Consider the following 24,143-nt stretch of genomic DNA (forward strand, 5'->3'; position numbering starts at 1 on the left):
TCTCCATCAAACTCCCCACTAAATCCACTACTTAGATTTTTAGTCCAACTCAAACTCTCCCGGACGCACGAGCAAAAATAATGCCCATGCCAAAATTCAAACACAGGACCTCCTTCACACTAACACTCTACTTATCCATTAAACCAGCAGGCCCATTCTGTTAATTATTTGTCAACTTTTACTTAAAAACCTACTGACCAAAGATAGGGCTTATTCATAAAAATACCAAAATTTGCCCAAGTCCTGGCTTGAACTTGAGACCTCTCAAACACACCCAGAACACATAACCACTAAGCAGACAAATATTTTGTGTCACACGTTCACAATACCCAAAATTAAAATTTTGGAGTGTTACATGTGTAAATAGCTCTACCATTATCATTTTTTGATAGGGACAGATAGAAGAATCATGATTGAATTAGTAAAACATAAACAATACTTATGTGATAGAAAACCAAGTCTCCTAGTTCTACTAGGAGAAATAGGCGATACCCTAGTTAATTATACTAGGGTTGCCACCCCTCATACTTATGATGAGGGGTTTTGGGCTCTCCTGTATCGGGTCCAATTATATGTGTTTCATTGACTTTTAACCTAGCACTTTATAATTTAATCCAACCCAATACAAGTTTTATTATTTAAAAATAAATATTATTTATTAAATTCATTTTCCAATTAAATAATTTTCTCAATCCAATTCTAATTCCTTTAATGTCATGACAACTTTACCGTAAAATAATCTATGAGAAAATATATTTAACAATTAATTTAATTCCATATTCAATGGATTCACAATGACCAATTAATTTAATTCCATTTTTGAACTTCAATTATTTACTTAAATAATAATTTCAAAAACATAAATTAATTCTCAGGTCATTTCCATACTTAGTGAGAAACCACATTCATTTCCGAATGTAACCCATTTCTCTAACTTTATCATTTCTATCTATTTTTGTTCAATTGCTTCAATAAGTAATTCATTTCTAGTTTCAACGAACTAACGGAGGGACCGATTGGACATATCTAATTTGGGCTCAAATTATTTATAATTAAGTCCTAACTTTTCACCTATTAATTATAAATTTATTTAGATACAAAGTCATTCCACCATAGTATCGTCACTGAGCTCTCCCCAGTTACATACCATTACGAAAGCTACTCGATCAGCGTTCATCCAATGACCTTGTCATAAGTGTGTTACCCTTATAGGATATCCTTAATCTCTTTTGGATAAATTTATTCTCCCAATATGATCCTATTTTTTCTCATGGTAAAAATTGCATCTTCCTTCATGAAAAGTCAATTACTATCAAATAGTAATTAACTCATTCATCACAAAGAAAAATGACCCATAGCCATGTTTACTTTTCATCTATCATGTGATGCCAATGAGAGGATATCATTTACCCATTTCATGGGCTGTGAATTCCATTATTGTGAAAAATGCTACATACTATAGAAGTTGTATACCCAACGCACCAGCTTTTGGTTCCTTATCTATTTGAACTCAGGCTTTTATTTATATCAAAGTATATGAGTCATGCATACATAGTCCATCATCCACTTAGGATTAAGGTATGTCACACTATGAACGTCACAAGTGAATAAATCCATAAATAGATTCAATATCTATTCTACTTGGAACCTATCTGATGTACTAACAGTTCAGTTAGTCACATCTATGTCTTTATCTTCTAAGAGTCATCCACTTTAATCCCAAGAAAAGAATCTCCCAAATTGGACCTGATAGATAACATATTAGTATTTCAATTGATTTTCTCATTTCTGATTAGACTAAAACAAGTTGTCTTTTCATATTATGAGCCAAATATGCAATACCTCTTAGTGTTAGTTAAACACTAGATAACCAGTAATCTAATATTTGCTTCCATTTTTCTTTACATGAAAAAACCACTAAGTACAATCTACAAAGAACATTAATGTAATTTATGAATTATTTTATTAAACCAATTTGTTCAAAAAAATACAAGTGTACATAGACGAAAATACTACACTTCGGGCACTAGATCCAACAGTTGCGACGACATGCCTTCTCAAGCTAGTCTAGAAGAAATCACATGTCTTCTCGAGGTTCTTTGTTCAACAATTGCAAAAGCTATTGGCAGGATTTTCTAATTACTGTCTTGTGCAATGACTAACAACAAGTGATGCTCATATCTCTTGTACATGAATGTACCATCAATTTGGCTAGTGACTTACAGTACCAGAACGTTTCAATGCATGGCTTGAATGTCCAAAAAAGACGATGGAAATTTTTTTTACCTTAGACCATTCAATTTCCATGATATACAGGTTCTATTTGCAAATCGATGATGGTACTTGGGATGTACTGATTCAGTACGCACAATCATTGTCAAAGATCTTTATATGATTTATCCCACAAATTATGCATTTTTTTCATTGCCTTATGTTTCGCAACTCATGCCTTGTAGTAATACGCGGTGTAATTATAGTCACTACTGATATTAGCAACCAAAATCAGTACAAGAATCCTAAGATTTGCTTTTACCATATTTAATACAACATCAAAGATAAGATCAGAATCCAATTCTAGATGATCTTATGATATACCTCCAACAACACAAGTATGTGGAGCATCATATTTCTTTCTCATCTTCTTTCTCACTAATTCCATGGTTTTCCATGAACATCTAATGTCACGCATTGTGCACTTCGCCTCATTTTTCGCTCGTAATTTAGTAACATGGAAATTGACCCCATGCTTTATGTTATAACACTTCACTATAGCAACATCTTTGGAGGAAAACTCCATTCGAACTTGTAAATAGCCAAAATTTGTAGAAGAACTCACATGGCCCGGTCTTCTATGAGGAAGTTTAGGAAATTATAACCCATCTTGAGCATCAATGTTGACATTAAGCATGTAAAGTGGAGGTTCATACACCATAAAATATAGTTGGGTTCCTTCAAAATTGTTCGGACGTTCATTGTCAAAATCACTCCCCTCTAGTTCAATAGGAATGGCCTCTAGTTCAGAAAATAATACAATTTCTAAACCATCGAGCCTTGACTCTCAGATTAGATCATCATCAAATTCAACTTCCACTTCATTCTCAACTTTCTCTTTGTTCTCAATTTTCTCTTCGCTATCAACTTGAGTTTTTGAGCCATGTACTAGATTGGATGTCCCTTTATCAATGCAGGTGGTAGAGAGAACATCATTTGTTCTACACAACCTTACGTTAAAACCAATATTATTTACAGGATTGTCTACCCATGTAACTTGATGGCGTACCTGCATAAGTGTTTCTAGCATAGGACATCGACGTTCCAAAGATAAAAAAGAAGGATGAAATCGAGGAATGCCTTCCCAATGATGATTTAGGAATTCCCTAATACAAGCTTTGCAACAATATCGTGAAACTGCCATACAGTCATGTGGTTGGACTTTCTACTTCCTGTTCTTGAAACATATTAACTAGAACTATTGTTGAACTTAGACCACCTTCCTCTACATCGACGAACTGGGAAAATAACTTAAACCACCAAATTTACTTATTTGAACTAATTTACTTTGTTGGGTTGATTTTCCAACTTTAGATTTTTTAACATCAACAATCTTCTCCTCAACATACAAATCTACTCAAAATTTAACTATGAAAACCTATCCATATCAATCTTTATTTTATAGAAAAACTCTACCATCGGATATGAAATTTTTTTTCAAATTATTGGAAAAGACAGGACATGACTCACAAATTAGAAAAATGTGTCTTGTTAGAAACGTTTTTTTTTTTAGTTTTTCTTTCCCAACATTCCTGGGTATTCTTGTGACCTAAAAATTCTGCCATGTAAAAGACTAGACGAACTGCAAATTTTATCCCAGAATTCTTGGGTTTCCAGAAAATTATTAAACTTTTCTCGATTTTTTTCAAATTTCAATCCAACGACCTATTCTTTTTAATCTAATGGCTATTTTTTTTTTCAAATTAACAATTTTTTTAGAAAGTGGTTGTTGATGTGGAAATGAGGGGGGAAAGCACGCTTTTGCCACTTGTACCCAAATCAGTTTATTTTTCTAAATTTAAAGAAATGTGGCCTATTTCCCTCATTTTCAAATAAAAAGAGGATTTTTGTCTAATTTTGCATAATCTCAACCATTATATGACTATTAATTAAGTTAAAATTTAGTTATCAAAAGAAATTTTTTGTGAAAAGATGAGAATCATCTTTACTTTTTCTTCTACAATCACTACAAACAAAGAAAAGAAAAGTTTCATGCTCCCATTCCCCTTATGCTGTGAGCTCTCCATAGCAAGTAAATGTGAATGTCTTTGAATTTTTTATGGATTATTAGCCTAAGTCAGTAGTCAAGTAAGACCCATTCAATATACATGAAAACCATTATGGTTTTTCTTATTTACTATTTTTGGAAGCTTAGAAAACTAAGAGATAGAAAGCTTGAATTATGAATGTAAATTTGTTTTTAAGCTTGATTCATGGAAGAAGCAAGTAGGCAAGATGATTTGTCACAATTTGTAGTGACAGATTAGGGTCATTTCGGCACTTAATGAGCTTGTTTTCAAGTCATTTCAGGTTATTTAGTTGCATTTTCTATTTTAGTAGCTTAGAGTTAATTTTAGTAAAATAAGTATTTTTACACTTTTTTTAGTGTTCTGATGAACCGTTTGGCCAACTCGGGCCTAAGGTAGGATTAATGGGATACCTGCGTGTGCAGGATGTCGTTCCAGGCTAAACAACACAAAAGACAACGCTAGTGTCGCAACACCAACATGCAGCGTCGCAACATCGAACATCGAAGTTACTAGGGCTAAAATAGACTTGACGTCACAACATGGGGTTCCTTGACGTCGTGACAACACTAAAAAAACTTGGATTAAAGCAATTGTATTTTGACCTTTTATTAGTTAAACCCTAATTATTCCAAGGGTATTTTAGACATCTTGTACTCCAAGTTTAACCTATAAAAGTTGAATTATAAACCTATGGAAAGGGGGATCAACCTAGTTAGACAGCTTTTCTTATATTGTTTTATTTAGTTTTTAGCTTAAGTTTTATGGTATCGTAAGCGAAGTTCTTTCTATTCCAATATGAAGACGATTGCGAGCGTAGATTGCTCTGAAATCGTGCTTCTATCTATTTATTCATGAGCATTTTCTTCATTCTTTTCCTTTATTCATTTATTTATATTTCATTAACCTGATCAATTGATGTTTGTATGAATGTTGGGATTAATTCTTGTGCTTTATTCATATTTTGCATGATTCAGTTTCTTAACTGATTTATTAATTAAGTAATTATTTATCTGAAATTGGGTGTTTGTTCAAGAGTACTTAGTATACTAGGAAGTGATGACTCTAGTAAAATATCTAGATAGGTGAGACTGAGAGGGTATCCTATCGAGTATACCTTGTGCCGAGCGGTGAGACCAAAAGGGTATCCATATGCCTAGGTGAGACCGAGAGGGTATCTTAGGTGGTAATCTTTAGTGATGATGAGTCCGAGAGGATATTCTTAGCTAAGGATGGTAAATCACTCAGTTAAGGGTAATTGGTTTCTTAGTTGATAATTAGGTATTTAATCGATCATAAGCTAGGAGCTCGCGTCATTGACACTAGGAATAGAAAATTCCATTAGGCTATTTCATGTTAATTAATTTAATTAATTTAATTAATATTTTAATTCTGCATCAACACTACTAATTCGTGACTCAGTTAGATTAATAATTATTTTCGGTAATTAATTTAATAATAAATTTCTTTAGTCTGCAATCCCTTGGGTACGATCCTTGGAATACTTTTCAAGTGTTTCGTTGTAAATAAAACTATATTACAATTTGACATGTTCACTTGTAGATACCGTACTTAATTATATATATTTTATTTGCAATATTTACACTCTCGATGTTCGCACGTCGGGAGGCAGTCATAAGGTAATGGGTTTAGTATATATTTATTCAAATAACCATTGATGAGTTTTTGCATATTTGAGAGAATTGATGAAACTTTTTGAGTTATATAAGTTTTTAAATAATTTGGGGCTCCTAGATTATAGTTCTAGAGTCGGATTGAGATTCGATCACGAATATTTGAGTTATGAAATTTTCAAACATTAGGGTTAAAATGGACCAAAAAGAAAATATGTATAACACGTTTTATTTGTAAATTTTGTATATTTAATAATGAGAAACTAATATTGTTTCTATAATTGTATCTTTGAACGAGTCTAAATACAAGGACAAAATGTCAAGGGACAACGAAAAGACGAGAACGAACAACAAACAACGAGTCCGATTTATGTTAACATATTTTTTTCATCACATAAGATAATTAAATATTTGGCTTGTGAATTCATTGATGTTAATTGTTGTTTTGGTTATGATTTATAATTGTTGATTTAATCTTTAAATTGTTGGATTAAATGAGAAATGAGTGAGAAATTTTTGTTGATATGATAACCTAAAATAAGTTGATAATTAGGCATGCGTGAACTATATATATACAAATGATACCTTGAAAGAAAATATATTGAATTAAATGAAATGCAAGGAGTAAATGGCAAAATATTAATGTTTTGTTTTACGGGTAGTATAATTGAACCTTGATATGAATTCTTGTATATATTTAAATTTGTGCTCACATAATTTGATTTCAATCAATGCTTTCATAGATAGTTAATTGTTTTGAATGTGATATGTCGAAGTACATATATATGTATGTATACTTGAGATTGTAATATCATATTATGGTCATGTTAAGTAATTTGATTATAATGTGTTTTGATAAATTATTAATAAATAATAATGCTTTATTAACAGTGTCGAATAGAGTTACGAGTATATTTGGCATGCCATAAGGTTTGTTTGATAAGTGGGAGATCCAACACTTAATGCATGTTATATTTGATCCAACGCTTAATGTGTGTTATATTGCAATAGTTCTCTAATTCCTTGAGGGTCGAGAACATATCACTAGCTCAATTCCCTAAGGCTACGAACGTATTCTGATGTGGTTGATGGGATCAATGCATTTATGTTCAATTAGCACATAGTTCATATACTAGTGTGTCGATGGACTGATCCGTGTATCCGTCCTCAAATCCAAATCAGTTAATAAGGGTTAAACTAATAAAATGATCATGATATATATATGATATTCAATTATATTATAAAATGAATATTGAGATTGCTTTGAGGTAAGTTTAACAAGACGTTAATACCTTGAGGGTGCCTTATTATCGGGATTATATGAAAACTTAATGGTTAATGTCATTGATGTTAAGATGTGACTAATTGGTATAATGTTGTATGTATACATATATGAATTTCTTATTTTTCATATCATTGATTATATATTGAATTTAAGTTATGTTAGCACCACAGATTTTTAGTAGATTGAAGTCGTAAAGTATTTAGAGGTAATAGCTCAACTCAACTTGGACATACTTGTACCGTTATTTATTTGTATGTGTAGTTAATGGCATCTATCTATGTCGAGTATTATGGTCTAATATGAATTTGGTATGTTTTTTCTATCATGGACTTATAAAATTTCTTGAGTTAAATTTTAATACTTGAGAAGTGATTGAGTTGTATGAACTTAATGGTTAAATCTTTTATTTAGATTTGTATGGTTGAGGTGTATTGAGTGCTAGGTTGTTAGAATGTTGATTATGTTTTGGTTAGTTAAATCTGTGCAAATGATATTGGATTAATGTTTGCCTAAATTAGGTGTGAAGTGATTGGTGTTTGTGCTTTACAATGCTTATTTTAGGTATTTTTATAATAATGTCTCAAAACATTAAGAACATACATCAAAACCTCAAGTACATAATTAATTATTTGGAGCATATCGCAAATTTTGGTCTTGAGAGTAAACAAACAAATCTCAAGATAACATGATTAATTATTTGGTGCATATCGCAAATTTTGGTCTTGAGACTAAACAAACAAATCTCAGATAACATGACTCAAATCTCAAAGTAAGAGTTTTTCGTATCTCAAGACAAACACATAAAGCTAAAGTAAAAAAATAAGGGAGATCAATCTCAAATCACTATTGGATTTTGATAAATAGAATTAGGATTCATATCTTAATTTGGTACTTAATTTCGTTTAATCCCTAATTGCATTAAATAATATCATTTGAGATTTGTTAAACATGTTTATGTGTATAGATGAATTTGTAAAGAATTTATTTTGTTTGAATGCTAATTTACTTGGTAATGAAAGTGGTTTTAATTAGAGTTGCTTCAACAACGTAATGTGACATTACATATTCAGATCCGATGCTGTTTTGAGTGCAGGGTGTAACAAATTCCATACTAACATTTGTTGAAGAAATTATAAAAACATCGGACTCCCTGGAAAGACTTCGAATTTTAACAATGCTGCTTAATTACATGTATTGCATATTTAGATACAAGTATAAGAATTTGACAGTCCAAATACATGTAAAACAAAGACTTGAAATAATTGAATATACTCACATGGTATACATAACTAAACAACACTTTCAAATACGTCCAAGTAATACAGGTTTTTAGTAGGGTAACTAACCTCAAGGGGATGTTCCTGTAGTGCTCACTTTACAAACCTCCGCGTTGAATCCACAATCCATTAGAAGCAGAAGCCATGCTCTTTGTTGTTCGGAGAGTTGATCTCTAGGGCCCTTAACCTCGACGAGTTTGGCTTCACCTTTGTAATCCCCATGGAACCGCCAGAGCAACAAATCGGGCATTCCACTCGACCAACTACTGTAATCCTGAGCGAGATGTCTACATAGAGAGGCCAAACAAGGACCTCTGATACATGAAACAGCTGCTCGAAGGTCGGAAAGGGAGTGTTGGTCCCAATTAACTCCTCTACAAGCTGTTCCCATATGCAATTCCCATGATGTTATGAGAATCTCTTCAGCCAAACCATCGTGGATTTTTTGTAGTTGGGGCTCGATAAGGCTCTTTCTTGCCAGATAAAAATGATCAGTCTCCATATCCAATGGAGCAGTCTGAAAAAGGAAATATTTACCTATCTAAGAAACTCACACAAATTTAACACATAATTCTTCCCCCCACCCCCCTTCAAACAAACAAAAAAAAAGTGAAATTTTCAGAGAATTTGAATTGGTTATTAAGCCAAAGCTATGTACTCTTTCAAATGTTTGTTAGTTCCCTTTAATCCTATATTGCTCCTGCTCTCTTTTTTTTCAAGTACCTGTTTTAAAACATTCGGATAGGGTATATGGATGACTCTCCAAAGACCTTCCATGTACATAGAAATACTTAAAAGAAAATTAAAAATATCTGTACCTAACTCTCTCATCCGAGTAATATGGCTTTTCTCTTCAAGTATACATGTATTCGAAGCAATCATGTTGAAAGATATAAATGGTATACTAGTATGTTATCATTTAAAGGGTGGAGAAAATTTCGAGTTTCAGATTCTGTCTCATCACCCTTCCCATTGTTGTCATTTATAACAGCTAAATTCGCCAAAGTCGAGCCGTAGACATGGCAAGTCATGTAGTTGAATATCTTTTCATCTCATAATCATGTTCAAAGTAATTTATATTTATACAAATTTTGATATGTTAATAAATCGTGTTATATAAAATTTTAAACATTCAAATACTCTTATCTTTATCATGTTTTAGGTGGTCATGTCGTATCATGTACTCGGAATGAACCAAGCAACACAACCAAAATTTTCAAAGTGGCATTGCAATCAAATCAATACGTAAGAAACACATACTTGCATGTAATGAATTACAAAGCATCACCGACTTGCTAAGGCAATTCAAAATAATGTGTTTCTTTTATGACTGACATTGAGCATTGTACCTGGAATCTGGTGCGGAAAACATTTGGTACATCTGAAAGTAAAATATCCCACATGAGAAGCCCAAAGATAGTCATCCATATACCACTCTCTGTATGGACACCCTGCCATCCACCTTCTCTTGCATAATACTGTAGAGCTAACTGTTCTACTCCACATTGCTCCCCATCTTCCCCATAGAACCGGCTTTTTCTACCAGCTTCACAGTTCAATGGTCTCCCTTGAATATGAACCTGTATGTCTCAGGATGAAAACTAATATAATTAGCTAAGTACAATGTTAGTTGGACTCTGGTGAGAGTGCCAAACATGGATGTGTCCAAGATTTTCATGTATTTCGAGAGTCATTGGAGGATCACATCCCATACCCATGTCCATATATGAATCAGACACGGCACGGGTATTTCAAGGAAAATGAATCTAGGTTAAGCAAACTTCGAAACCTTTTAAGTGCACAGCTCAAGGAGCAAAACCAACACAAGGAAATAGTAAAGAGTACCTCTACTATCTTCCTCTTAAGAGATACTGAAAAGCTTGGAGTTTTCCACCGCCTAGGTGGTTTAGCCAAGCGAAGAACTCGCCTTTGTAGTGCCATTCTTGAACCGGCACGAACCCAAGGATCTAATAATCCAGCCTCAGCGACTGAAAGACTCTCATTGGGGCAGCCAATGTGCTCCAAATCAACAGCTAATCTTACGGTCCAATATCCCCTTCTTGTATCACAGGTGAAGCAATCAAGCAATCGCCTTAGTAAATGTATCGCATCCTTGTACCTGAGACAAGACAATTATAAAAATATTTTTAAAAAACCCAACATTTGTCTTGGATGTGGCTTTTTTCTTATGCATCAAGATCATTAACCAGGTTAATGAAAGTAGCACTATGCTCGATAAAATTTTATGGTTCACTTATGTATTCTCGTAGTAGTTTATTCATTGTTGGATCATTGATGGTCGCTTTATTGTCTACCACTATCACCACCCTGCCAACGTTGCTACTTTTGCCATTTGCTACCACTACATCCAATTGCAGTTAGCAAAATGTTACTGAATTTTCATTTTTCTTAAAATACCTGGGTTCGACACTCATGTCCAACGCATATCCAGAATACAGGTATGGGGATATGACCTTTAAGGGACTCCAAATACATGAAACAGGTTGCACAAAACTGAACATATCTGTACCGAACAAAAACTTGTATATGATACTCACACTCAGAGTTTGAGTACCATAGAATAATACAATTGCTACTATTACCACTACACTCTTGCTACTGTTACTATCCAACCACAACCATCTTATTTTGAAATAAAAAATCTTTTAAGTGATCATTGATGGTTGTGCGCATAAATCATTCAATCAAACAATGGCAAAGCCTAGAAAGATAAAGAATTTAAAACATAATTAGGTCCCTGTAATGTCATCTTAATAGACAAGAGATAAGTCAAAAAATGATAAGGGGGATTTTATTTTTACTTATACCAAAGAATCATGTTCCATACCTACGCTCACACTCAAGGAAGGAAATTCCAAGCAAGATTACTTTAGAATACACCCATGATGCTGAGAAGCATGACCGAAATATAGCCATTAAATCAGGACTTGTGGAATCAATCAATTTCTCGGGACAGCAGGATATACGGGAATCAGCTATCATGATGCATCTTAAAACCAACTCAAAGTTGTTTTCATCAAGAGACTGATCAATTACTTGAGCCACTTCAATGGCCTGCAACACATTACAATTATATGTGGCAAAGGGCAACAAAATTTCAACTGGTACAATCAAATAGAGAGAAATCAAGACCTCTTCATATGCAAGTAAGTCACTTTCATTCGAGAAAATCTGTTCTAAAATTATGCAGTTGTAAGTAGGATACTTGACAATCCCGAGATCCACCAGTAGGAATGCCGACAGATCCTGTTCTCCATTTAGGAAGAAAAGCCTCTGCAGTACAAAACAAGACTCATTATATTAACTTGTTAAACACCATATGGGGTATCACTGCAGTATTCTGGGGCAGAACTAGTACAAGCACCTCAGCACGCCAAAAAAGGGATTCAGCTTCTGGAGATGTCCTAATACAAATCTCAGTTCTCTCCAAAATTAACCGTTGTAGAACAGGGCTGCAAATTATATACCAACAATAATAAGTCAGAATTAACACATACAATTGGGCTTTTGAAAACTACATAAAATTGATGAATTGTTGTTATGAAATAATATTTACCATGATCCACCTTTATAGCAGGAAAGAAGAGATGCAATAAGATTTTGCTTTCTTGAACCTTGATTACATTTCTGAACACTCAACAGAATACAGAGGACCATCAAAGAAACAAAGTAAGAAACACATACTTGATACCACAACGGTTAATAGAAGCTAAAACCATGGGTGTACTGGACTATTACATAGAATTTCAGTACAACAAATGACTACTTAGAATAACAGGAAATGAGGAGCACCAACAAAAAAATTGTTTTGATGATTAAAATAGCCAAGCAACGCCCTGACTTTTAAAACACTAGTATTGTGTTAGAAGTGTGTGCTACTACTACATCCTAAACAAAAAAGAGGTGACAAAGAAAAATTAGTGCAACATAAGGAAAAGCAGCTAGTGCAAAAATAGCAGGCAACAACCATGCTTTCAGAAATGTGGTTGTCTGAATCTTATCTGAATTGAGAGACTAACAGATTAAGCCATGCCATAAGGATTATTCTCACAGAAAATAAGATGCTTAAAATACCCGATTTTGTACAGATCTGCTAAAATAAGAAAGCCAATTTGAGATTGGAAAGGCAACATCTATTGCAAACCTTAAACTCATGATTGAACTAAAGAAATGAAGCTAGTATCAATGTTCGATCTAATGCATTTATTTACTTCTGAAAAATCACATCAACAAGTTTAGGTGAGGGAAGGATAGCCAGTAGTAGGGCCAAGGCATGGAACTGTTGGCAGTGGCAATCAAACCTGAGCTTCACAAGAAAAGCATCTGATCCCTACCAACTCAATCTACGCTGTTGGCAAATCAAAATTTCCATATAATTGCTACTGTAGTGAATAGATGTAAAATGTTTGACCCGTATCTGTCCACACAGCAGATCTCTTAATGTGTAGTCATCAGAGGCCAATCCATTAGTTTAGGAGCATAAACTATGGAATCAACCAAAATTAGGAAGACCCAACCAAAATGCTCCATTTACTACTTGTAGTATATTCAAACTTAAATGTGCTTTAACTACATGTTGACCTCAAATCATGCTTGTAAATAATGATGAACAGTAAAACTACAGTCATTCTTTAAGAGAAATATGATGGGATAAAGGCATAAATTTGGTGCTACATTAATTCAAGAAAACCTAAACAGTTGTAAAATATATGCAATAAAAATGGAAATCTTGCATAAGAGTAGCTTAGCAGAAATCCAAAAGCGCACGTAAGAAAAGCCCAACTGTTTGAATTAGATCACCATTTTCATTGATTTATATGAACTTCTTACCTAACTGTTGGAATTAGATCACCATTTTCATTGATTTATATGAACAGAATATGATAATATGTTTCAATTTCATTATCATATAGATACAGCTAGATAATTCACTATCAGTGCTTTAACTCTGTAGAAAATGTTGCTTCATATGTTAAAAACATACACAAACAGATACAAAAGTTCCAATAAAGAATAATCAAAGTACAAAATAAATTATTTAGAGAAAATCCTAGTTGATTGTTCATGATCCAATAAACCCTTTTGTAGTAGAACTTTAGTAGCATCATAGACATTATGGTAAAAGAAAAAGAAAGAAGTCGATAAGAAATATTGACCTCTTCATATTGAAGACCAGTTCTGTTTTCTTTCCTTCCATTTTTTCTGTTTTCATGGGGCAATGCAATGCTCAACTTCCTTATATGTTTTCTCAAAATAAAAAAATTGCAAACATTGTGTGGTCATTGGCCAACAACATCTACACATGATAATGAGAAAGTGGAAAAGGAAAAGAACTTTAAGCTAGAAATTCTAGTGAGCTGTTAGATGACCATACTGGCAGATGATTTGGCCAGTGGCACATGACACTAGCATAATAATAATTACATTCCAATCCTAAAACACCACACCAAGGATAAAAAGAAATGCTTTTACAGAGTACAGAATTGCTATAGTGCCACAAAGAACAATAGGAAGTAGACATAAAAAATCCAAACCTTTCTAAGTGTACATAAAATGTCACGAAGCTCAGAAACAGTGAGCAGACTCAAAAGGTCCTTCATTTCATCATCATGTAGTTTAGTTGTATCTTCAAAGAGATACAGATAGCCAGTTGCTGCAATGTCACATAAATAAGTTTTTGCTGTCAGGAAAGACTTTGGTATAGAAATAGGAATAATTTTAGTAAACTTAAATTACCAGACAGCTCCTTGACAGCTTGTTGAGGATTACATATTTCAGGGTACATAATGGTAGACAATCGAAACCAAGGTCCTGAATTTTAAAATAAAATAAAATAAATAAATAAAAAGCATGACAATGAAATTTATTGACCATGGAAACAAATGCGCAATTTTGGACAATGTAAATTAGTAGGTTGACCACTTCGTATAGCACAATGTCAAAGACTTCTTATACAAGTATCACACATGCATATTTAAAGACAGAAAGAAAAACCATCCTTATAGAGACTGTGGATCTCCATTTGAATGTCTACGGTTGAAGACACAATCAAGGCTGTTTCTGATGACAAATAGTCACTGAGTAAGCACAAATAAACTTAATATGGAAAAGAATCTTAGTAGCTTTTAACAGTTTTAGCTGTTTACATCATCTATTGATAGTAAAATGAACTTGTAGAAACTTATTTAACAATGCAAAATAAACTAGCTCTTAAAAGAATCCAACAATAAAAACTTGAGTAGATCACTAATCCAGTATATTCAGTTCGTAATACAGCAACACAGAGAAAAAAATAATCATGACCCAAAGCGGGTACTTAAGACGATCTAAGTTCAATGTTAAGCAGCCAATAGAATCGATGTATAAGGACTAGTAGTGAAGAATGGAGCTATACATGCAGGCATAAATAACAAATTGAACAGAGATTGTGAGGGAGAGGATATTATACAAACTTAATATTGTAATACAAAACCTTTCCGTGTATAAAGTCGAACAAAAAGCCTCTGACTATCCTCTGATAATGAAGTGAATGATTCTGCCAAAAGATGATATAGACATTAAAACCAAGTAGAACTTTAAATGACAGGAAAAAATGGAAACCAAGAATTTGAAGCGTTACCGATGAATTTCTTTTTATCTTTTGTGAAAAGGTGAGGGCTACTAGTTAGAACCTCCTTTAGTAACAGACAAAAATTTTGCTGATATTTTGTCGTATTAGGTGGGCGGTTCTTTGCAAATTCAACTACTTGAAGAGCTTTTTGCCACAAATGTAAAGCCTCAAATTCATCACATCCTTTTTTACCATTAAATATACTGTTCTGACACACAATCTGAATTGGAACAGCATCAAGAGAACGTTTAGGAACAGATATCACATATCCCTGCAAGAAGCCTAAAGTGAGATGAGAAGAACTAGAATCTTATCAGTTTCCATCATTTTAACAAATTTAAGAGTGTGACAATTTGATTGATTAAAAGAGTATGGCTAAATAAATACTTCTAAAGAGAGAAAGAGAGAAGAATATATGATAATACCAACATTTTCATTAAGGAGATTATCTACCACATAAATCAAATATATAGCCATTTGTTTAGCCAGGTATATGTAGCCTATTCAGAATTACATAATCAAAATGTTTCGAGAAAAGCATGTCACGGATGTATTGTCTTCCCAAAACTTCAGAAGCTTGTAAAAATGAAATGTTCATGACACATGTAGGATGTTTTAAAACCAGTACAGTTAAAGATGCCAACACAGGGAAGAAAGGGAGGAAGGACGATGACTTTTAAGAAGTTAATCTAGGATTCTTCACACAAACACACCCAAAAATAAAGACATAAATAAATAATAAATGGAATCCTAGCCAGTTGATTGAGAACTTAGGTCCCTAGAGTGATAAACCTCCACTGTGACAAGTTTGGCACTTAGGTAGAGGAATCAAATTAAATGAGTGTAGAGTTCTTTTTTTTTTTTCCCTTTTACCTCTTATCAGCTTTTCTACTACTCTTGAATGATAACAAATAATTTCTGACACCTCATTTCCACTGGACTCACTTTACCTACAGGTAGGTTGAGGTTTTCTGAACATGTTAGTTTATTGACACTCTTTCCTTCAGTCCCATTTAAAAGGAGTTATTAATTCATGTCCTTCCCTTATTCATTTTATAGTTCATTCACTACTGTATATATGAACATTACATTCATAAGAGTAGCCATGCTGAAAAAAAAACTGAACATGTTTCTTTTGAACTACATCACCTCAAAGCTCAAGCAGTACTTTTCAATCAGAGGAGATAAATACTGAGCTAACTCTAGAGGGAGATAACCAAGCACCTTACAGCATGCAGAACTTGCAGAAAGAACCTGATTAAAATAAGAAAACAAGGTGGTATTAGTAGTTTTTTCCTCCCCCCGCCCCCCCTCAAACCAAATAAAAAAAAAAGGGAAAGAAATAAAAGGTCAATATAGTACTATGCAAAATGCAAAGGCAAAAGCAAGTGAACCTTGATAGCATTTGAATCCTTAATATTATCAGGGTCTCTCAGAAGATATATGTTTGCCCCTAGATTCACCTCTTTTTCATCACTAAACTTACGACCGACAATAAAAGTATCAATAGCCATCCCAGATATGCTGTCCGCAGTTCCATCCATATGATTTCTGGACTCCTCATTATCAGTGGACAATGCAGAAAAGTCAACCATGGTGTTTGCCCTTCCATCACTGATCGGATTTTCTGCTGAACCAGCCACATCAATTTGTTTAACACTCTCAGTATGCGGAAATTGTCTGCCCTGATCATGGCTTTTTTCTTCTCTTGGATCAATCTTCGAGAAGCAACGAGTGACATTCTCTTCATAGTCAGAACAATTCTTACTAAGGTCACTACTCAGCAGCTGTTCTGATTCATCCGAGGAAATTTGAAGCTTTGATTGAGAACAACCAAAGTTTAATTCAAGAAGTGTCCGCTGTGTCAGCTTCCGATTGGTTCTTCTAGAAAGACATCTATCTGAACCCATTAAGTCATATTAGCAGATATAAAATCAAATAAGAACAAAAATGTAATGCCTTTAAATTGAATTGAGTATCCAAAACAGGCACGTGTACAACATGACTAAGTTCAATTTTTCATGTATTTGATGAGTTATTGAAAGGTCATGTCCTTTCATTCTTATTCAAATATACGTTGGATGAAGGTCGGATACAAATACATGAGAAAAAATGAAGAGTATGAAGGCCATTTCCCTATATCCATATCTGAAACCAGACTGAGATACATGAAGAAAATTAGGTCTATTTTTGGAAATGTATGACACGAATGTCGGGCATGGATACATGAGGGGAAAAGAGCAGTAGGAGACTCGGGGCAATATATATAGCTAACCAATAGCATTGGAAACAAGAGAAAAGGAAAATACCCAGATGAGAATTGATAGTGTAATCTTCACCACGAACTTTGCTCCCACAAACAGGGCAAGTTACCAAATCAGAACTGGATATTTCAACTTTGCCTTTGGAAGATTCAGTTTCAGTCAAACCTCCATTTTTATCAGACAATAGATTCAAAGAGCTCTAAAAAATGTAAAATCAATGTCAATTTTACCTTTCTCTAAGATAAGAACAAATAAAAGGAAAGCGAGAGAGGATTACCCGGATAGGCAAAGAGAGAATAGATTGAAGGTTGGGAAGAAAGCGGCGGCGCTTGCCGATCAATCTGCTTAAACTTTCTCTTCCAGTTAGCATTTGCAGCAGATAATTTCAGATCAGCTGGCTGTAATTATGTGCAAATTCGCCATCAATTTGAAACCCTAGCTGGCTAGTTTCCCTCCTAAGTTTGGCGGCGAATCTCTTACTCCCGCCAAAGCGGGGTTTATTTCAGTGTGATACTTTGATGATAATAACGGGCCGTTGGTTGGAGAACGGGTGCTCCGAATATAGGCAAAATAAGGCCTTTGATGATAATAACGAGCCGTTGGTTGGAAAATGTGTCTCATGTACTCGGCCAACTTTGACGTCATATGCCCGTATTGTATGCCCCTGTCGTACGACTGCGTCCACTTTGAACGGTATATTTGAAACATATGTCGCACCGTAGGAGTTAATGGTGCTCAAGTTGTTTAACTTTTGATGGAAAATATGTTGGATGGACTCGTAATCTATCGATAAATAGGTACCGGTTAGTGCAATGAAATAACCCCGTAATTGAAAATTCGATGTGCAGTGAATACATAGTTGGGAACTACAAACTCATGTCGATGACTAGAACTCACTCAGTCGTCGAACGATATTTTTTGTAGCAATTGGATCCCACATGTCATATATAGTACTCATGATGAGTGTGATCCTAAAAGGATCTGTGGCGATCAATCGCCGAGAGTATTCCGGGTCCCCTGTCCAATATGACACATATGTCGAGCTGTGGTCGAATGAGGCGGCGCAACCGGCTAAGGAAGAAATCTCAGTCATCTGTCGTTTCTCCAAGAGTTATTGCCAACGATATACGCAGAATCTTTCGATTACCGTCCTAAACAACGACAAGCAACAGACATTGCTGATACCTTCCGTATAACCAGGTGCCGTCAATTTGGATCATAGGCTTGCAATGCTGAAATGACTCTCTACATTGCTCAAAGGTCCAAAAGAACCTATAGAATACTCTTTTCCCTGGGACCAACTCATCGTCGCAATACCCTGGATGCATTTCAAGGTCAGTTATGGAACCTAACACGTACCGATCCAATACCTAACACCATTGCCATAGATAGTTATATGAACCCTCCCCTCGTGATGCAACTTCTCCATAGCTTTCCATTTTGCAACCCACACTTTCTAATATGTTGGAGTATATCGATACGGACTACTTATGTCCGCAATCAGCATCGGTATTTCAATTCGGGTACTGGCCTTCACAATCGATAAAATAATGTCAGCAATCATGTCTGAGTCTAGCCTCAGATGGTCCTGAATTGCACCCGTTGCAACACACGTATGGGAACTGGGATACTTCTTTATCGTCCACAACCCAATTTTCTTATGGTAAAACGCCATGATTTTCCACTTACACCTCCAGTCCTTCATTACGCACTTTCCTTCGAATTTCTCAGAGCGGGACTTCGTGATGTAGTAGTTCAAATCATTCTTGATGTTGCACTACTTCAGTGCAACAAGAAAAGCATCTGTGTTGGCATATTCCACTCCAATTTCTAGTACTTGTACATCACGATCCGTACTTGCATGACCAAGTGTTTTGTGCAGAAGTTGCGAAAACTCTAAACCACCATTGGTCGATTATCCAAAAAACTAAAATAATAAATTAACCAATCTTAAATATGAATTAGTGGGATGTGATGATGGATACCATGAATTATAATTATAATTAATAATTAACTTAATTAATTAAAACAAAACATGATTAATTACTTTAATTATTCATTAATTAAAGTGTATATATAAGTTAGTGGGAAAGAGTAAATTTTTATCATCTTCCCTATTGTCGTACCTCCATTGAAGTAGAAAAGAAAGAAAACATTCAACTTTTGACCATTAATCAAGTAAGTCACTAAGCCAGTTTTTTTTTATGGAAATTGAATCATGAGGGCTTGATTTAGCTATCCCATGCATTAATTTGTTTAATTTTTAAGTTTTTAGCAAATTTTCATTGTAGTGAAATTGATGAATTAGGCTTGACATTGATAGATATTAAGCTTAGAACATGATAAGGGCTAAATTCTAAAGCTAATTAAGCTTGTTACAAAAGCTTGAAACATTAGAGACAACTTGTATTAGTAGCTGAACCTAAATATTTCCTTAGTCTAATTAGAAATGTGCAAATCGATTAAAAGACTAATATGTCATTTATCAAGTCCAATTGGGGAGACATCGAAGTGGATGACTCCCATAAGATGGACATAAATGTGATTGATTGGACTAACAATACATTGAACAGAATCCAAACAGAATAGGTTCTGGATATGTTTATGGATTTATTCACTTGTAATGTTTATAGTGTGACATACCTAAATCCTGAGAGGATTGCAGATTATGTATTTGTGACTCATACACTTTAATGTAAGTAAAAGCCTGAGTTCAAATAGATAAGAAACCGAAAACTGGTGCATTAGGTGTATGACTTCTATAGTATGTAACATCATTCACAATAGTGGAATTGATAGCTCAAAACAAGGGTAAATGATATCTTCTCATTGGATTTACATGGTTGTTAAAAAGTAAATGTGGCTATGGGTCTGTCTTTGTGATGGATGACTTGATCATTATTTGATAATGATTCACTTTTCATGAAGGAAGATATACTGGTTACCATGAGATAAAATAAAATCATATTGGGAGAGCGGATATTATCCCAAATAGATCAATGATATCCTATGAGGGTAACACACTTATGACAAGGTCATTAAACGAGCACTAAGTAGTTGCTTTCATAATGGTATGTTATTGGGAAGAGCCCAATCACGATCCTATGGTGGAATGACTTCGTGACTAAATTAGTTTATAATTAATAGGCGAAAGTCAGAACTTAATTATAAATCACTTGAGTCTCAACTATATATGTCCAATCGGTCCCTCCACTAACTCGTTGAAACTATAGATGAATTGCGTGCTTGAATACAAATGCACAAAATGAATAGAAAAAAGAAATTGGAAACATTTAGAAATGATTATTGTTTGCTTCGAAATAGAGAAATGAAATCATTTGGAAATAAATGTAGATTTCCAAAAATGAAAATAAAAATAGAAATGAAAATTTGCAATCCTATATAGGATTACTTAAAAAATGATGGAAGAATGAGTTTATCTTTTTGGACTGTTTTGAAGCCCGAAAATGAAAATAAACCATTCATAGTGAGCATGTTAAGTTGTGAAATATTGAATGAATTTTCTCAAAATTTTATTGGGGGTAAAATTGTCAAATTTTCATTAGGTAAAATTGGGGTGAGAAAATTATTTAACATGTAGATATTAAAGTTTTTTTTGGGAAACAGAAAACTGAATCGGGTTGGATCATATTACAGAGTACTGGGTCAAAAGACCTATGAAGTACTCGTAATTGGATCCGATGTGAGAGATGCCCAAAACTCCTTATGTAAGGAGGTGGGACAGCAAAACCGTAGTATCATTAACTAGGGTTTCCTTATATCCTAGATAAACTAGGATATTATTTTTCTAGTGGAAATAAACTTCTACAACTCTACAAGGGTTCTACCTTCTCTTCCTCTAAATAGATGACACCGATAGAGCTATAGAGACAACTTTTGAGAGATTGTTATTCTAGCGAAAAATAGAAAGAATTTATTCTCAACTTATAAACATATTTTTCATAATAACAATTTTACTGGTTTCTATTAAAGAAGAGAGAATTTTTGTTTTCACCCCAAAAATTTTTTCTAGTTCTATGTTTTGATTCAATTGGTTCAAGTCCACACTCAAAGTAGTTTGTGGTATGAGAATAGCGGAGAAGATCGTTTGGTTGAAATCTAAAAAATATCAAGGATCCGCTTATCCAAAAACACATATACAAATTTAGTTAAGGTTTATTGTTATAAATATCACAAATCGGGTCAATTTTCAAGATTTCAATTTTTTTTCTATTCAAGAAAACCGTTTTCAAACCAGATTTTTTCCAAAAGTAACATCCCTCTGTAGCCCCCAGCATATTCCAGTATGGTTCTACCTGCAACTATTACAAATGGGATCCTTCATTCTCTGATATCCTCTTGTGTTGGCCTTGGATGTGGCTTGGCGTCTACTTCGCTCTTGATGGAATCCCGCAGTTTAGGACTCCCTCACTGAGGTAGTAGATTAACCTTTTACATCTATGGGTCTTTTGAACTCAACATTAGAAACTACACCAGAAGCTCCGCGCTTTCTTCGCTCCCTGTCATTGACCTTATTTCTCTCTTAAATGGTTGTCTCCATTCTTTAAGCCTTCACCGAAAGTGCAACAAAATCCTAGATCTCAAGGGTAGACAACGACACCTTAAGTTCCTCATTCAACCCTCCTTCAAACCTAATACACAAGCCTTCTTCATTTGGAACCAATTTCTTAGTGTACTTACTTAACCTGATAAACTCCTTCTCATATCAAATAATGTCATCCTTACTTTCTTGAGATCCAAAAATTCTTTCTTCATCTGCTCGATGAAGAGTCTGTTAATAAAATTTTCTCTGAACTTATTTAGGAAGAATTCCCAGTTCACTTGCTCTCTAGTGATCATGCTGGTTACTATAGTCCACTATTGATACACCTAATATTTAAGTAGGGAGATGACACATCTCAAACTCTCGGCTAGGGAGCACTATATCTCCTCAGTTACTCAACTAACTCGGGAAAGCCAATTTTTTGCCAGAACTAGATCGTCTTCTTTACTACCTCTAAACTCTTTGGCACCTTGCTTACGAATGACCTCCATTGAGTCTCCTTGTGGCACTACTACAGCTGGGATTAGGGGTGCAAGGTTCGTTAGGGCTGCAACTCTTATCGTCCTCACAATCTCCTTAGGTCTCACCTATTTATCACAACATTTATGGGACGAGGTTGGTGTAGTTCCCATGTACCTGTCGAACCATTGTCTCATGGCATGGCCCATTATCTCCATTAGGGCCTTCTTAGCCTCAGTCTCCAACACTCCCCAACTCATAGAATGCAAAGGGCTACTAATTGGTGGAGGAGCATTACTTTCTATCTCCTACCCTTCAGCGTTCCTAAAATTTATTGACATTCTTCTATCTTTGTTACAATACACAAAATTTGTTAGCAATACTATGAGGGACCAACCCAGATTTATGTAACATGCTTTGCGGGGTTTCAACTAACGATGGTTTCCAAGAATCGATTAAACTGAAGCTCTAATACCAATAAAACTGTAACACCCCATGCCTAACCCGATCATTGGATTTGGGTATGGAGCGTCACGAGTCAAAACTGTTGAGATAACTATACCTTTTAAAAACAAATTTTTTAATTCGACAGATACCTACTTACCAGAGCAGTGTCTCGATATTTTCAAAATGTATATGGTTGAAAGTGAATTAAAAAAAAGTACCACATTACTTTAAACTGTTAAAGACACAATTAAATAATGTTTGGTGGACGCTTAGAAAATATCCACAAACTCGAATAAAATTTCATATTAAGTTATCACTTGAGCAATAATTTAAAAACTCAAGTCATTTTAATCTAATTACACGATTAATAATAAGTCAATGAGGCTAAAAATACCATTCATAAATACAAAATATCATTTCTCAAAATACTAGTTAATGACTTTTAAATGGTGGCTTCTAAAAATTATCCTAATACCTCCGACATATAAATGTCACACGAAGAAAAATAAAGAAGCTCACAAATGGGCTACTGATTTGGATGATTCCTTACTATCACGACATTCAACCTAAGACCATAGAAATAATTAGAAGAAACTAGGTAAGTTCGAAAGAACTTAGTGAGTTCCCGGGAAATAAAATCCCACAATAAATATCATCAGACATTAAGAGATCAGACTTGAACTAACAAACTAGTACGTCATACCTAGCGGATACAACTTTCTCTTTGATCTGAAGTATCCGCTGGCGGATACTTTCTCGATCAGACTCAACCTACTGGCGAACACTATCTATTTTTAGAAACTCGCATGTGATGGACACAGGCACAATTGCTCTACGCGTACGCCACTTCCGCGGACTACCCTTATATAACTATTAGACATACTGTTTACATTTCATGCAACATGCACTTCTTATTTTACACACATATACCCTTTTCCCACATACTCCCTTCCTTGTGCTAGCTTCTAATCCTAGTTCTAAAGAACCATTTTGCATCTATCTTCAATCTGCTCATCAAAGTTATTTACCATTTACAACCCCCCGTACCCCCTAACATTCCTCATTGTGATCGAACATATACATGTTTTCCCGCAAGGTCAAATTTTTCACTAGTCACAGTTTGCACTAGAGTGTTATACTGGAGGCAAAACATATTATCATGTGTCTTCTTTCATCATCATATGCAACATCCCTCTATTTCCCCCTCACACCAATCTGGATATGAAGCTTGTGTACCAAAGAAGGGGTATTTACACCATGTATATAATAGACTTCTAGGTCTGT

The 24,143-nt window shown here is 34.4% G+C and overlaps 1 protein-coding gene across 2 annotated transcripts; it reads right to left on the minus strand.

Annotated features, from left to right (window-relative positions):
- Nucleotides 1-8,374: 8,374 nt before the first annotated feature.
- On the minus strand, nt 8,375-17,974 carry LOC107910178 (fanconi-associated nuclease 1 homolog). Of its 2 annotated transcripts, none has more exons than XM_016837957.2 (15): nt 17,667-17,974; nt 17,435-17,588; nt 16,520-17,025; nt 16,350-16,379; nt 15,135-15,396; nt 14,988-15,050; nt 14,252-14,326; nt 14,050-14,168; nt 12,072-12,142; nt 11,880-11,967; nt 11,648-11,788; nt 11,343-11,569; nt 10,340-10,613; nt 9,844-10,074; nt 8,375-9,011 (listed from the first exon to the last, which is right to left on the minus strand). In XM_016837957.2, the coding sequence occupies exons 1-15, from the start codon at nt 17,757-17,759 to the stop codon at nt 8,565-8,567; spliced, it is 2,781 nt and encodes a 926-aa protein (XP_016693446.1). In that variant the 5' UTR covers nt 17,760-17,974; the 3' UTR covers nt 8,375-8,564. The 2 variants fall into 2 exon arrangements, with proteins under 2 accessions (XP_016693446.1, XP_016693444.1); XM_016837955.2 differs by having other exon boundaries at nt 16,275-16,379.
- Between the last annotated feature and the right edge of the window lie 6,169 nt (nt 17,975-24,143).

The sequence above is a fragment of the Gossypium hirsutum genome, chromosome D02 (genome assembly GCF_007990345.1).
Source record: "Gossypium hirsutum isolate 1008001.06 chromosome D02, Gossypium_hirsutum_v2.1, whole genome shotgun sequence".
NCBI classification, from domain to species: Eukaryota; Viridiplantae; Streptophyta; class Magnoliopsida; order Malvales; family Malvaceae; genus Gossypium; species Gossypium hirsutum.